Source organism: Cariama cristata, unplaced genomic scaffold (genome assembly GCF_000690535.1).
Source record: "Cariama cristata isolate BGI_N322 unplaced genomic scaffold, ASM69053v1 scaffold7328, whole genome shotgun sequence".
In the NCBI taxonomy this organism is placed as follows: Eukaryota; Metazoa; Chordata; class Aves; order Cariamiformes; family Cariamidae; genus Cariama; species Cariama cristata.
In genome coordinates, this window is record NW_009631636.1 from 46,494 (window position 1) to 63,855 (window position 17,362).

General features: G+C 39.6%; 1 protein-coding gene across 1 annotated transcript in view; it reads right to left on the reverse strand.

The window, feature by feature from the left end:
- The window catches only part of KCNG4 (potassium voltage-gated channel, subfamily G, member 4), an 18,201-nt gene extending 9,400 nt beyond the window's left edge, over positions 1-8,801 (reverse strand). Inside the window, exon 1 of the mRNA XM_009706038.1 lies at positions 8,052-8,801. Within this exon, the coding sequence (XP_009704340.1) occupies positions 8,052-8,801 (750 nt within the window). The remainder of the gene's footprint in view (positions 1-8,051) is intronic.
- Between the last annotated feature and the right edge of the window lie 8,561 nt (positions 8,802-17,362).

Here is a 17,362-nt window from a genome sequence, read left to right on the forward strand (position 1 = left end):
AGGGAACCAGGATACCTAGTCCGCAGCAGGAAGGGAACAGATGCAGGGGAGAAATCCCTTTGGGCTGTAAAATGATGACTAAATTAGGAAATGTTGTGCCAATCTGTGTTCCCTGCGTACCTGGAGCTGTGGGATCCAGCTGCAGTGCTGCAGGTACTGCTGAATCACTGCGACCGCATTGCCGCTATTATTTGAATAATTAAACCATGCTCTACTGAATCAAATGATGGTTAGGGAGAACTTGAAAACCCTGTGTTATGGATCACTTCAGTACTTGGATTTATGGTTACAGACTGATGCAATAAAATCAAAAGGTTTACAGCCCGCTGAGAAAGAGACTGTAACCTGATTTACAGAATGATGAGCTTGTTAAAGGAGTGCTGCGTGTTCTGATCACAGAACGATTTCCCACTCACTTTGCTTTATGAGAAAGATGCCTGAACTTATGAAAACAATTACTATAACTAGTACATTTGAGGAAACTAGACTAATATTGGAATTATATTAATGTGGACATTAGAAGGAAGATAGAAGGAAATTATTATCTCTATATCCAACACATAATTACCTCCTCTGGGGCAGAAGTGTAACTAAAATAAAATATTTCAATTAACTTTTAAGCTTGGGTCCTTATTGTACAAACACCATGAGAGTCAGTCTGAGGAATCTGGATTTGATTTAAACCAATTGGTGACCCCAGAGCGTTTGTGTTAGGAGAAAGACGTGGGAGTATTATCTTTTTCTTGTTTCTCTAGTAAGAAATTTAACAGACTTCATTATGTAACTGTGAAGAACAATGTAGACAAAATGACAAGGTATTTATCTGGGACTTAGGAGGATGCCACTCAATTTCCAGTTTTGCTGCTGGTCAAATCATTTGCCCTGTTACTGTTTCTTCTCTGCTTCTTTCCTCATTGCATTGTAAGTTCTTTGGAGCAGAAACTACTCATTATTGTACTTGTGTAGTACAGGGTGTACAGCGGGGTCCCAAATATGGCTGAATCTGTTATAAGGGAAAATACTAGTGCTAATAGGAGGTGCTGCCGCTGTGGGAATAAACACAACATGTGCAGTTCATAGCTCTGATGCTGCAATGAAATTAGCAATTAGATTTGCTCAGAATTAAAATACCAGATTGTGAATTTGACTGCAGCGGTAGACTGAAGAGTCCTCAAAGATTTCCGTATTCAAACAGGAATTCTAAAGCACATACAAATTTGGGTGGTTATTTATTTTTAATACCTGTTGCACCATTGCTACGAACTTGGAGGATGCATTGATTTCCAATAACATTTTCCAAAGTGCCTCCGTCAAAGGGAATACCTATCTTCCCAATGAAGGCATTTATTAAGTAGTCATCTATGCTGAACTCCTTGAGATGAGTCAAGTGAGGAAAGCGAAGAGGATTTTTTCCTGTTGTAACTATTACCGACTCAAAAGCAGCAAAAGGGAAAAGAAAGCCTGGTGCCCAGTGAGGAACACATGTGCTGGCGCATGGAAGAGCAGTTGATTGACTGCCCGTTGCAGAGCAGCTAGAACAGCTGGGTGACCCCCCAGGGTAGCGTGCAAAGCCAGGAGACTTAGTGCTGTTGGGGTACAGCCAAAACTGGAGGAACATAAGGCAAACTAATAATGTCTAATTGTGCTTTCTGAGCATTGGACCTTGTACTGGCAGAGCCAACCTTTGAAAACCGTGCACAATCCATTTACTCACTGGAGTGTCCAGACTTGCTAAAGAAAATTGTTTTCTGTGGCAGCAAGCGTAAGCTGAGACACAGATGTTCAGCAGCGTCTACCCCCCGCTGGTGCCCCTCTTTGGTTATGTAGAGCAGGGCTTAAGTGATATGAACTTCATCAATGTCGGACATATTAGATTTAAGGCTGAAATATGCAGTTCTGTTTGTGGATGCTTGGAAAATGGTTACTTCTAATGTGGAACTATGAAATCAGAATCTTAACATAATGGTGTAATTTCAAGGTGAAGGCTCTTGACGCTCCTGAACAGATATGCAAACCTCAAAAAAAGGCAGATCCCATAATTTCTATATATATCAAAGTCCCAGGCTTGAATATTCTGATTTCTGTTGTTTCTGGCTTCTTATTTCCTATCTTTCTTCAATTGCTATTAATGTAATTAATTCAACTCACGAAGCAAATAAGTTAGCTGGATTGTGCTGTGCCAAGTACACCTAGTAGACTGGGAGTTTTTTGGTGCTTCAGTGAAGCACGTTTTCCTACTTTAAAATGCTGAAATACTTTCATTGCTGATCAAAATAGTTAGAAGAAATCAGAATTGTACTAGACAACTAGGTAATTTAGGAAAGTCAGTGTCCGCAGTAAGTGTCCTGCTAAGACCCCAGAAAAATGTACTGAGCAGATGCAATAAAACGAAAGCACATCCAGCTTTATTTTATTCCAAGTAATTTCAAGTCATGTGTGTATACCAGTATATTTATAGAGAAGTATGTACACATACGTTTTTATATCCTTACTTTTATGCTTTTAAATGAGCATTAGAAGTGTTTCTGAAAGTCAGGATTTCTTTAATCTCTTTGCAATAGAGCAAGTCATTCTGGGCCATGCTTTATGTGATGTATGCTTGCGTTAGAAGGTAAGTTTTAAGACAAAGTTACTCTGAAATACTCCTGCTTTTCAGGTGTATTCTGAATAGTGCCCCACTTCATTAGTGGTCCTCTGTATTAGCCATTGAAAAAGATATTTTTCAGAAAAAAAATTTGCCCTGGCTAATCAGCTAGAAAATTCTTTTTTGAGCAATATTTAGACCTCCTTATTTAAAAGCTATAAAAATGGTAGCCAGCAGTATCTGTCAAAATCTGGCTGTCATATGCAATTTACCTAAAGTGATGGCTTCTAACAGTTGGGCAAATTACACTTTGATGCAGGGTCTTATCTTCACAAACTACATGAGCAGCAGAATTAGGTTTACACTCCTCTCATTGGCACTCTCCGTATGGGTTATTATCTCCTCCAGTCACTCCCAGGTTCTTTGGGTTTTCCTTTAATAAGTGCACTAGAGATATTTAGTGTTATCTGCAGGTTATGGACAGGGTTGGAGCTTTACATTCTAATGCTTTTGTAATGGATTTAATAGCTTGGATGCTGAAGATATAGCTCTTGCAAGCATATCTTCACGTACTGAACTGGCTAGATACAAATCAATGTGAATTTTTATAATTAACGCATTTAGCTGTGGCAATGGTAACCTTGATGAAAAAAAATCTTGTTTGATTTTCTTTCTCTTCACAGTAAGACCAATAAATTGTTTTTTCCCCTAAAAAGTAAAATTACTCCACTTTTAAAAAAATGTTTCTCAGCAGTTTCTTCTAGTGTACAAGCCAAATATGCTGGGTTTAGTATCATACAGACAGCATCAAACATTGAAAATCATAAATCAAAGCCTCCAGAATAATGATGTAGAGCAACAAAATCGTTTAAAAATGGTTCTGTATATTGGGTACTGGGTTCTCTTCCTCTGTTCATGTTTTCTGGGTTCTCAGTGCAACCAGAGACTAAAAACTTACTCTTTTAAAAGGAATTAGATTTTCACGTAATCAAATGACCCCAGGAATGGGAGCTTTAAAAAAATGAATATTCTAAGTTTCGAGATAAAATCATTAGATCTGACAATACCAGTTGCAGCTTATGTCGGTTGTGTTTCATTGGGTTATACAGAATACATAAAGCCGTCACAAGCTTCTCAAGGTCAGTTAAGAGCAAATACAAAAATTTGTAGTAACAAGGTCTGACCACTCACTGATCACTGGAGAAGAGAGGAAAAACAGAGAATAGACATTGCCCTCTCTCTCAAACCACACTTACGTACGACACCATGTAAGTGTGATTTGTTGGGAGCAGTCCACACTGGGAGAAAATTATTTGGTTGTTACCAGTTCTGAGGGACAGGGAATGGAAATGTCTGGGATTTCTTGGTTTTGTTCCCCCTCTCCCCAACCTTAATTTGCCCACCTTCTTGAAGAAAAGACCTTGCTGTATCCTTTCTGCTGAGTCATTTCTCTAGAGGAAGCCAATTTTAGGGACTCATTAAAAGAAATCTGTCTTCCTAAGGAAAATCCAAAGAGTGCTTCAAAGTAGTTTCCCTGTCCAAACTCTTCTGCAGTGGTTTTATTCCATGGTTCTCTGGTGTAATGATGTTTTTTTCCTTTGGGTTGGGTGTGCTGAGCAGTGACTATTTCAGTTACACCTCTTGGATCCTGATTGTAACTCTTACATGGGACTGGGGCTTTCGGGTGACTTCGATGGGACTTTTGACTTGTCTCTAGTGGGACAATCTTAATTCCTTCGTTTGAGGGAAATACTGGTAGATTTTGTTGCGTCAGCTTTCTTATCCTATGTTGTAGTTCTCTCAGGCTACCTGTTCAGATCAATAATAAACAGAGTTCTTCACCTCCAAATATGCCTTTTTTTTCTATTTCTACATACACACATGCCTTGATTGCTACATTTTGGTGATACTATGTTTGCTTCCTTAGTGAAGACAGCTTGTTCTCCATAAAGAACAGGTGTAAATATCCTAGGTAAGGATGTATTGCCATTGAAGGATGTGACATTTCAGTTGTTTTATGCCCAAATAACATAATTTGTTACTAATGAGTCCTCTTTCCTTAGCATCATGTATGATAAATCCTTTCGTATATCTGTTTCATGGTCAGACTTAAACTTGAGATCACTGGAGCTATACATTTGCTGCTCTAGAGTTTTCCTGAACTTTTGGCCTCCTCTGCCTGGGGCTGTTTGCTCTGGGTTGGGATTCATGGCAGGTGCTTATGTGATGTATAGTTACAGAATTGTTTGCCCATCTATCTGTGTTTTTCTTTCACAGCTCTAATGAGGAGGTTCCTAAATGTCATTTGACATATTCTAGGGTATGTGCATGGTATCAATTATAATAACTCGTTCTTTATTTTACTTTCGGCTGTATTCTTATTTTTAAGCTAACCCTCCCCTCCCTTTTCTGCTGCCCATGGAGACCGCTCCTTCCCTCCCCTCTGGTTGCCAGGGTGACTGGGCTTCCCTGATGCGGATGCTTTTGCCTTGGCTTTTTGCCATCCCTCTCCCGGAGACTGGAGTTTTCACTTTTCCTCGGATGGTGAGGACTCCTGTTTGCTCTTCTGCCTGCCCAGCTATTCTCCCTTCTAAGCCGACCTGGTTTAGCACCTGCTAAAATGACAAGTGATTTTAGGTGCCTGCAGGGTGGGATCAGCTAAGCCTTTGAGTGAAGTGGAAGTCACCTTGTATTATTTTTCCTCTTTTTTTTTTTTTTTTTTTTTGGATGCTGATCCACCTCCTTGAGCTGGAGTCCAGCCAGTTCTCACTCTCTTAATGTGGCTGTGATGATGAGAAAAAGGACCCTAGAGTGGTACATATGCAGCAGAGGTAAAACCTTTTTTGTTTGTATTTCAGAATGGATACATTCAATTTCCAGTGTTAGTGCCATTGGAAAATGGATCCTTGCAGCACATTTACCATAGAGGTTTTGCCAAGCTTTAACTCAGAAATTAATAAAGCTCAGGATAGGGCATCTTTGAATTCAGATGTAGAATTACAGATTGTTCAGAAACTTTATTGAAGGGATTTGACTGTTTTCTGTCACTGAGCAAACAGATATTGTGTGATCTTTATGTTCAGCCCAAAAAGCCAAAATTTCAGATTCTGCATGCCTGTCCCAGGTTGCTGGTAAATGCAACCCCATCTTGGAATCACTTTCAGAGGTCAGCCGGTGAACAATCTGGAGTTACAAATCAATGTAGAGTTGCAGTTTGTCTGAGTATGACTCAGCCGCAACCAAGAAGTAGTACTTTTAGTCAATTGAGTTCTCTTAGTTATTTGTCCAGTTTTAGCTAAAATACTGTTTTGAGAGGTCAGTAAGAAAATCTTAGGTGTTGCAGGCTAAGAATTTAGGCATAGAAATTTAGGGAAATTTAGGGATGGAAAAATTACTATTTAGTAGTTCAGTCTCTCTGCTTTTCCATAAGGCATGACTATTTTGTCTTGTGTATTCCCCTATATTTTCTCTGGCATAATTTTAAATGATTCAAATAACAGGACTTTCAGTACTCTGTTCTATGCTTCTGGGACGCAATGACAAAGTGCATTAGACTGGTTCTGTAACTGTAAATTATGTAATGTTTCCAGATATTTGGGCAAATGTGGTCCTTTGGTCAAGTTCATCCTTCATCCTCTCCTCTGCACTTCAAACATTCCAGCTTTTGAGCTTGTTTCAATCCAATTTGCATGGTTTTAAAGTAGTGATGTATACGCAAATCTCTAAGTAGTAATGTCATCTGTGTTTTATAGGAAATTCAGGAACAGCAGCTACACTGCAGCTACCAGATATACTTAGAACCCTCAACATGCTTCCCTTCCTAACATAGAGTTAATTATTTTTAAAGCACACGACATATTACATCTAGCTGAGCTCTGAAACATGTGCTTGTTCTTTTGCATGAAAAGTATTTATAAAAGCTTTTTCTGCAGTGGGTGGGAAATTAAGATAAAATGCATCGGGCTACTTCCATTAACAAAGATAGTAGGAAACACTTATTAGGGAGGAGTTTGTAATGGTTTTACGTCTAGCTGAAAGAAGGATGTTCTATATTTAAAGCACTTCCTCGGAAGAAGCACTGGAACAGTGTTTCAGTTTTTTCTGCCGAAAGTAATAGCTGTGGAAGGCTGCAAGAGCACCAGCCTTATTACTGAAAGGTAATAGTCTTCCTATGCAATATTCAAGGGGTTAAATGGAACAGGGAGTGATCTTAAATTTCAACCTTCTGTGCAGTCCTTAGTTTTATTCAAAGACATCAAATATCATGACATATATTCACCATGACTGTGCTGCTTTAACTTACTGCTTGAGCAATAAAATATATACAGATTTTTGTATTGTGCATGCCATGCTGTGCTATAAATGTAAAAATTACTTTATTCATCACTATACAATACTCTGAGGAGTGTCTTATCTTACAGCAGTGGTTGGGGCAGGGAGTTTATTTGACTTGGGTTTCCTCAACACTTTTGGAAGGGCAGTGTACAAATGAAGTACAGAATTCATTAAAGAGATTAGTCAAGGTTATTAGATGAATTTGGACATTACTACATCTGAAATAACTTTGCATTGTTACTTTCCTCTGTTTTATTACTAGAATAATAAATCTTTAAAATGCTGAAATTTTCACAACAATGTTATAGAGAAGATCCTTCATGTATGATACAGGCTTGATTTATTGCCCTGAATTAATGTGGATGACTTACTTGAAAAGGGTTTAAATGCAGTTAGCAGTTCAGCTAGTATTTGTCATTACTCCTACAATGTGTACATATATAGGTGGGCAAATACAGAATTCTGTTAGCATGAAATAATTTTTGGAGGCGCAGGTTTTACATATCAGTATCTGCGAAAATACTTTATATGTCTCTCATCCTTTAATCTTTACACAACTATTGAAATGTAACATTATAACATTGTAAAAATTCATGACTATTTCTTCCTCTTTAAAGATTTGACTATTAACACAAGGGAAGATACTTGGCTATTTTAAAAGTAAAGTTGTCAGAGGAAAATATTTCTTTAGCTGATGTGTCCAAATGAGAGATTGTTTGTAACTAGAGAGTAAAGCATGTTGAAAACTCCACAATGTCAGTTTGAGAGTCTCAGTGCTAACAAGTTAATATAACTTACACTAGCAACTGCTTCTTTAGAAGGAAAACCAATGCTGTATTAGAGAGCTGCAATATCTATTCTGCCCAGAAGCCGTTTCCTGTATTTCAGCTAACAATTAGTAAAATACTTTGTCCACGTTATTCTTAATTGAATATCACTTGGAAAATGATAGAACTAATTTAAGCCATTGGTGCATTTTCTGTTATAGACCGTTTCATTACCAGTGGCAGTTTTGAACCTCATCGCTATGGATTTTCTGTATCTTTTTTATCTTTTTAATGAGGTATGCCTAGCAAGACAGACAAATTTCTTTTAATTCTGTAGTTGGACCAGTTCAAAAGGACTTACTTACCCTGTCTTCTTCAGCTCTTAAGTCTGGCATTGTGCTAACACAAAGGCTTATAGCTGTGGTGGCCACAAAGAGAATGGAGAGACAAGCAAAGACTTTGCCTGGGAGTCCTGACTGGGGGTTTTCTACCATATCTCTAAGTCTGTTCATAAACTGTCCAAATTTGGTTTTCTCATCCAAGACACATGTAGCTTCTTTGCTCCTCCGAAGCTCCTCTTCTTTGCGTACCTCGGCCAACTCCTGCAGTTTTTGAAATAGTTTTCGAAAGCAGCAGTTCTCCAGGTTGGATTCCTCAATCCCCCAGTATCTCAGCTCCTCCTGAAAAGACAAGGCACACATGTCTCTTAAGAGCATCAGCTTCCCTGCTGCTAGAAAGCTGACAATCATCCCAAAAGCATTGGGGTTCCTGTCAAAGAAGAACTCATGGGTGTCTTCATCATAATCATCACACAGCTGAATTATTTCTTCATAGCTGCTGCAAAACTTAAGTTTGCTCAGTCTGGTCAGGGGAAATTCATCTAAAGTACTCCAAGGTAGCAGGTACTTGATGCCTCCAACATTTATCATGATCTCTGTCTTTAGATCGACTGCAGAGACTTGATCAGGATGGTAAATCCTCCTGGCTCTTTGGTAATGGATCCCTTTGACAGAAGGGGTTTCAACGGAGACAGGAAAGAAGTGGCTCAAGGAATTACAAGAAGTGTAGCTAATGTTACTATAGTCTTGGTCACTGCCTCTGGAGAGAATAGGCATCTCTAAGAGTTCTCACTGGGACATCCGAAATGGCCTCAGAGCAGGTTTATCTGTCAGCCAAAAGATACAGGAAGGAGAGGAAAACATAGTAGAGGTTATTGCAAGAGAAAAGGTGTTTCAGGCTACTTCCCTAAGTCACAAAATTCATGAGTGCCTGTTTTGTAAGTAAAAGTCACCTCTATGCTTCTTCCTGAAATCTGCAGCCTGTGAATGCGATTTGCTTTGCAGCCTCATTGGTTGTCTGGCAACACAGAGACACAGAGGAGAGCTAAAGCCTCATTCACAATTATCACGAAGGGTCAGATGCCTGCAAATCCAAATGTGAACAGATCGGTCTCTTCTCCGAGCAGATCTCGGTCATCGTTAGATTGTTGTATTTTCTGGTAGTTGTCGCTTTGCTTTCTTATGTTCTATAAACCCTTAAATACACGCTAACTCAACTAAGCTGCTTAATAGTTATTAGAGTTAGACGGGTCAATTACCTGCCGTCAGCTGGATGCAAAGTTCCTAATTGCTTTAACTTGAATGCTCAGATTGCAATTGCTCTTCCTTTCACTGCACGCCTGTTTTGCCTGCCTCTCAGGGGTAGTGCAAGGATTAGCTAGTAGATGTTTGTAAAATGCCTTAAAAGGTAAAGTGCTGTATAAATGATGACTATTCTTATCAACCCAGTCTCATGTCCCTGCAAATTACTGAGAAGATAAAAGGAAAATTTGCCCACCCTGGAGAAAACTTTGTTACACGGACAGAAAGCAAAGTATTTTATCAGCTCAGTGCAGGGGGGGAAGCAATTGAAAGACTTCCCTTCACTTCCCCCTTTCAGGAACAACCCCCTCTTTTTGTTCATAATCTCTAAAGATTCAAAGACGTTTATTAACCCCAAGTCAGTGAACTGCAAAAATTGCAAGGAAACTTCCCCGAAGTTACTTACCACCGTGTCACGGGCTGCTGCCCAGTGCCTGGCTTCCCCGCAGGTGAAGTACACATGCCGCAAACTGATCAGCTGTCCTCTGAGTTACAATCCAGCAGAAAGACCTGGGGATATTTTACAGTATTGATTACGTGAAAAATCACTATAGCATGCTGGAGATAGCAACCTCTTTCCTCTTTCTCTCCTTTCCTGGAAGAGGAAAATATTCATATGTGTTCAGGTAATATATGTTGTACTAATAGATCCTTTGCAAAGGAGAGAGTGTCCTAAGTGGCAGCTCCTCTTCCAGACTCCTGGGGCTTCCTGGTGAAATATGGTGAGTGAGAGCCGGTGGATCCTTCCCTCTCCCTGTCTCTCCTCTGTTTCCCTTGGGACTGTCAGTGTGGTCCTGGAAGAGGAGGGGAGAGGGAAGGGGGAAGGGCTTAGAAATAATCTCTCCAGCATCACTCTGTCTATTCAGCAGGCAGCAGGCAGCAACTGGGTAAGAACGTGGAGTACAAGGACAGTCTCCAAGTAATGAGGTTTTAATAAGAAGTAAATTCTGGCAAACCTACTTAATAAAACAATTTCAGTGTCTATTAACTCCTTCCATTGTAGTCATACCACAGTTGCTTGCTCTGGAGACACCAGTCAAATTCCTCAGGAGCAGTTTCCATGTTGTGCATCCCTCTTGAAATTGGGATTTGCTCTTAGATATCCCTAGATGGAGAGGGAAGTTTGTCGGGTCCATGGATGCTGGGCCTCAGCATTCCCTTGGCTACTAGGGACATGCTTTCCTCCTGTAAAAGAAAGGGTCTCTGGCGTGCAGATAGCTGCTGAGCACTCTCTTTTCCAGATCTGCAGTGCTTCTCCAACAGCCGAGAACTTTCTCCTCTCTTCTTTACAGATGATGGGAAATCAAACAGAATCATTTTCTCATTTTTCTCATACATGACTGTAGCGGGGGTAAGCTTGCTGTAATGCATTTGCGTTCTGTACTGCCAGAAGGTCTTGGGCTGCCTCAGTCCAAAATTGGGATAACATGGATTTGACCCATATTCTACTTACTTGACCTCAGTCAGTGGGTTCAGGAAGGCTGCGATCAGATCCCATTGACAAGTACCCTCTGCGCTACTCCCAAACGCAGTAAGAAATGCCTTAGCTTGTGTTTATCCCCAGTGTGGCTGAAAGCACTGAACCTGAATCCTGTTACTGGAGAAGTGTGTGAATCTGTAGGATTTACATGTCCCACTGTGAGTATGAAGGTCGCATGGAGAAGTGTTATGAGCTTGGATCACAGAGCTGCTTTTCTGCCATTTGCAGGGTGGGTGCAAGGTGCAGGTGGTGCCCTTTGCTTGCACTGTGCTACTTGCTCACCCTTCTAACGTCTGTGGGACTTGTGCACTGCTGAACTGACGCACCTCGGAAGCGGATGCTGCGGCTCTTTATCAGCACTGAGCAATGCTATGGCACAGCCTAGGACGGGAAGCCTTTGCTAATTGGACTTTTTGGCACATCTCTTTTGGCCCACGTGGTGCCCAGAAGATTAACGTCTTATCAGGCTTCACCACTGGGGTTTTCACTCAAGTCCTAATTATGCCATCCGCAGAGAAAGACCAGCTAGATGCCTGAAGGCAACTGAGTTCTGGAAGCATAGCTCAAAATCACTTAAATCCTACCACCTTTGTGCAAGATGCAGTTTGCTCTGCCTATCAGTCTTTCTTAAGGATTATTTTTGCAAAGAAAAAGCAAACCTATTCTAATTAACTTTGGATGGATTGTTTCACAAAAGGATAAAACCAATTAGCATTTCCTTCTTACCTTGTGAAGCCCTTGTGTGGTGTTGTTAAAGGTTATATTTCTGAAACCGGCTGACAAGAAGCTGAATAAATTGAAAACAATGATTAAATATTGTACATAATTGAGTAATTTTGGTGTTATACTTATTTATCAATAAATACATACATTTTAATTTTTAAGACTTCACTTCCAATATTGGGTACTCTAATGTTTGCTTTATTGGTATCTGCAGCTGTGTCTGTAGCTAGATCAGGACCTCATTGCTGGCTAGAACCATACAAGTATCTGTCAGTCAGTCCTTAAGAGTCATCTGTCTTCATAAATGAGACAGAGAAAGGATAGGAATATTTTGATCTGAATTTTATTAATGGAAGATGAAGGCACAAAAAAGAGAAATACTTTATTTGGTGTCTGAGGAAGCTGGGCCCTGAACCCAGCTCTGAAGGTCTTAAACACGTAACTTACCCCCAAAGCTGTCCTGCCGCCCTGGCCGGTCTCTGCCGTCTGCGCTCCTGGACCCTACTACAATCTCTGTGTGAGATCCTCCTTAGTAGTGAGGTATCCAAAACTATTAATACTGATACCACAAAATTGAAATCTCTCCCCAGGTGGGAAAGGCATATTCTTGGCTCAAGTCTAACCTTTGCTGACTTATTTTTTCACTTTTTTTTTTTTTTTTCCATAGCAGCTGCTGTAGTTTTCCTGTTCAATTCCCTTTGAATTTGCCCTATTCAATATGAAGTTCATAATCTCTATTCTCTTTTTCTGTCTTTATTTCCCCTACAGTTTCTGGAATTGCTCTCTCCGTGCTCCTTAGCCATCTGGTCAGATCAACTTCTTTTACATGACCTTTATGCCTTAAATGCAGTTTCCATATGCTTCATCTATTGGTTGACATGAATGACATTCCTGTCTCCTCCTCATTCTTGTTGTCTCCCCTTTTGTTGTTTTGCCATTCTAGTGTAATTTGTTTTAGATCTGCCTCTAGCATCCCATTTGTACAACAAGGGCAACATGCTACTGCTGAGAAGAAAGCTGAGCAGAAGAGGTAGTTCTTACCCAGGTGGCTCCAGGGACAAGGCAATTGCACACTGTTCTACAGCTCTCTCAGCTGGACTAAGCCTAGCCCTTTGTAAACCAAGGTTAAAGCCTCAATCTGGGCTGTATGGTAATTGATAGTGCAACTCTTACTGAATTCAAATTCAATCACACAGCAGAGATCTGTGGCTGGCTTGAAACCTTGTGGGTATGATGGTGCAGCTATCATCATGTCCCTGTGACAGGCACAGGAGAATCTGGTAAGAGACATCCATTACGGTGAGCAGATTTTTCTTACATAGTTCAATAATGAAATGCTTTGCAGGACTAGTATTTAGGAATTGGTAATAGTTAAATGCTGTAGAAGATGTGAAAGCCAGTGACGTTCACTGTCACTTGCTTACCTGTGATTTAATCTCCTGTATTTTGTTCTCTGCAATTATGCCAGAATCCTGTATTCCTGACAGAATATAGAGATGCAGAAGCAAGCACTTTTTTTCACAAAGCACGTAATAAAACTGTAGGATTTATTGGCACATGATGTTATGGTGGCCAAAAGTGTAAAGTATTCAGAAAAGAACTGAGCAAATTTATGCAAGGAAGGTCTACCAGGTAGATCCAACGTCTGGCACAGAAAGTCAGTAACCCACATATTGCTGGGCAGCAGGGAGATATTTTACCACAATGTATATGCTTGCCCTGTTCTGTTTTTTCCTAGATTTTTGGTACATGATGTGCATGGGGGCTGCACGGACCCTGGTGTGACCCTGTCGAGGTGTTCTTATGGTGAGAAACCTGAGGAGGGTGGCCTGGGCTCTACTAGTTTGGTCATGCATTTCTGGCTTGATTGTGCACAACTTACCTGACAGTATTTCTCTGTCAGAACAGCAAAAAAGAGCTGAAGACAAAACTCTGACTATATGTGTATGTGTGTGCATATATATATTCAGGACTAACAATGTATATAATGGGCAATCTCACAAAGGAGTAGACTTTACACTTGGAAGTTGTATGTGCTTGCAGGTCTTCCCATCATTCTGCAGGGAGCAGGCATGTAATTTGATAAAGGCACTGTTGTCAGTCTTCCTTCATTCCCAACTGGGCTTTTTGTAACGCTTAAATATAACGCAAAGGTAATTACTTTGCCTGGCATCTATAACAGAAGAGGCATTTCAGGCTTTTAAAGTCAGAGACAAAACAAAAAAAAAAAAAAACAAAAAAGAAAAATTATTTAAGGAAATATGAATGCACTGAAAAAGAGGAGATAAAATAAGAATGGAAGAAAATAATTTTAAAAACCTGTACTGTCTTCATTCATTGGCTTAGAAATTAGCCCAGTGCTGAATCTTCAGTTGGCGCAGTTTCACCACAAAATGATTGGATGCTGTTTCTTTTATCAGTTGAGTATATGGCCTTTGTCTGTGAGGGCTAATTCTTCTCTAAGCCTCAACCAATGGATAGACTTGGCCTCTCCCAGGTTCTTTATGTTTGTGCTGTGTGAACTCTTACGATAAATAAAATAATTTTTCATTTATTTGCAAAATAGTTGACATGGGATTGAAAGGAGCATTTTAGCAGTCAAAAATTAGTTTAAATGCTTCCATTGTGTTCACAGGTGGTTAACACTTCTGGAAGTAATTGGATTTAGGTAGCCTTGTTACATGGAAACTCAACATCTTTTCAGACCCTTATATTACTCATTGGGCATAAAGAATAGCTTAGACTTCTTTTCTTGGTTTAATTATGACATTATACATTGCAAGGTAAACTTTCAGGATTTATGCCAACATTTTATTCAGTCCAACAATGTTAGCTTCATGTTCCTGTTTATTTCCTCATAATTTGTCTTTATGGAGCAATAGAAATACCCTTTCTTGCCAAACGCCTAGTTTATATGGATAATTACATTGACAGCAAAGGGCTAGATTCCCCTCTTCATTATGCAAGTCTTACTGAGTTGCAGCATTATTGATTCCAGTAGAATCATGCTGCAATCGCTCAGGAATATGCGGTAAATGAGGCAATGGGTACCCTTTATTTGTTAAGCAGTTTTATAACATATTGCTGGTTCATTCCAGCCCTTAGAAACCGCAGTCGTGATCCATGCTCCTGATGTGCCACAAACTGTCTTAGAAGACTGAATCACATATTGTTGGCAGTGTTTTATTCCTTGTTTCCATCCCTGGCTTTGTAAAAGTTGTTTCTTTTTTCTCTGTCGAGTTTGATGAAAGCCAAACAGGGCCACTTCTCAGTAGGCAAAATACCACTAAAGCAAATGAACTGTTCGGAGCATTTCTTTGCTATGTAAATGTAAAATAAGGTTCATGATATGTAGCACACAAATTTCTGTGTTCTTTCACTCTTCTCCATGTGTGAAGACTGAACCTAGGAATTAACTTCAAATGACTTTTCCAAAGATTTTTGAACTCATTTCCTCTGGACTTTCTAGAAAATTACACCAGTTAATGAACGGTACCCAAGGAAACTAATTTCAAATGGATAAACATTTCTATGTCGATCCCAATAAATTTTGCATAAGGGCTGAATCACTTAGGTTTAAAAGGTTTTAGGGGACTAAAATGTTGTGTGGCATGGGCAGATGAAACAGAGATGAATGCCATGGCTTAGAGCTGAGTGCTATTATCTCTCCACATAGCAAGAGACTGATTAAGTGAGAGATGCCCAGGTAATGCGAGAGTCATGCTTTAGAGGAAGACAATCCCAAGTCTTTCATAACCTGATCTGGAGAATAATTCCCTCCTGATTGCAGTTCTGGTGATCAGTCTCACCCTGAGCACCACGCACAAGTTGAGCATTTGAGGAAGATGGTTTTCTACCATCTCTGAGTACTGGTCCGTTGGGAGGTCCCAAAACTTTTTCCAGGAAACACGTGGAACTTTCCCTTCCTGGAGACCAAACCAAAGGGCACGTCTGGCTAACTGCGTGCACATCAGGAGGAAAATTTGCTCTGCGTGTTTGACCTCACTGAGAGCCTAACAACTGAGGGAATTAAAAGAGAGTCCTCAGTGATAGTCAGCATGAGGCTGTTGCTGGCAAATGGAAGTTTTCTTCAAGAGTACAAACTTCCACTTTCTCTCCTACTCTGCAGGCAGATTTGGACTGTACATTTTGATATTTCAAAGCTGAAGCCAATGTAAAACTGACAATGACAATGTAAAACTATATAACCTGCTAGAAGTTATAGACCCTCTAAAACCTGATATTCAACTGCCATTTGAGCGCTGAGGTTGGGGTTTTTTTTTAACATTTTCTTGCATTTCTACAGTCAGTAGCAAGAGACATGATTAAGAAAGAGAAAGCTTTGCTTCAAAGAGAAGCTGTCTGAAGGATATCTGCACAAGGATAGGTAACAGAGAAATTGTGTCTGTGCCACCATGTGTTAGGGAAAAATAACTCTCATTTCAGAATTTGAAGAGGGAAATGGGCAGAAGAAGGTGTTGCAAATTTGCTAGGAAGAAAAACTGAAGAAACACTTAACCAGATGTTTCAATAGCATGAACACGGTTGTTACGTGCTGAGGAGAATGCTCATCCGAGGGATACATATGTCTAGAAGTACCATTGATTTTGGAGAACACAGGGTAGTGGGTATCTATCTGCATACATAGACACACACCTGACACTGTGCACATTAAATTGTCTGCCCTCAGGCGAAGCAGTATTGAAGGAGAAACGGTAATATTGTGGTTACAACCCAGAAATTCTCTGTTTATCTCTTATCATTGTAAAAATCTTTCTTTGTCATCCCAGGCATATCACTTTATATCTCTGTGCCTTGGTTTCCTAGTCGTAAATCAAATAAATATAACTAATGTCGTCTTGTAAGGAGAACTCTGTTTATGATACTCAGATAGGACAACAAGCTCCCATTCGGTCAGAAGGACAGGAGCTATTAAAAAGTTGGTCTTCAACTAGCTGTGCTGGAGAAGACTGTTTTTGATAGGTGGATAAGCTACTAGTAAGACTGATTATCTAAAGTTATATAGCTCAAGAATAAAATACAGCAATACTTTCAGTTTTGAAATAGAAACAGTGTTAAAATTACATTAGCTACTGTGATGAACTGCCAGATTAAAATGTGAATTGCTAAGCAGGTGAGGTGGGTTTGAATACTTAATGTTGTTGATTTTTTTTTCCGCTCTCCTGTTCAGATTTATTTCTCGAATCATTTAAAACTAGTGAAGGAAAGCCTGAGAATTTTTTTATAGTTGTTACTAGTGAGATTGATTACTTCATCTTATTTTTTCTAATACCATACTGTTCAAATGAATTACCATACAAATCCAGTTCTCCATTTATGATGCATTAAATGTGGAAAACAAAAAAAAAGAATAATTCCAATTATATTTCTTCTCAAGTCTTGAGAACTTGTGTTAAAAAACAATATATATAAAAGTCATTGTTGTGCATATAGTACCACCCAGTTGTTAAAAAGTACCTTTAAGCTCTTCTTAACAACTTAGCTAGTTCTTCGTTGAGATCTGTATCTATTTAAATCAGTGAAATGTTAGCCTCTTTCAGGCTAAAATACAAAGATATTATGATTTGATCATACTAGTATGAAACTAGTAGCAAAAGACTATGTTATTAGGCTGACACTGAACATTTTTTACAAGCCTACCATCAGGTGAGAAACCAAGCTCTTCCCTCAAACCCCCTCATCAGACCCATCTTTCAATCCATCTGACAACACCTGCTCTTTGCAGGTTGATATTTCAAAAATGAATTAAGAGCTGCAGAGCCATTTTCAAAAGTAAGCCCTTGGTTTGCACTTTCCTCCCTACAAACTCTTT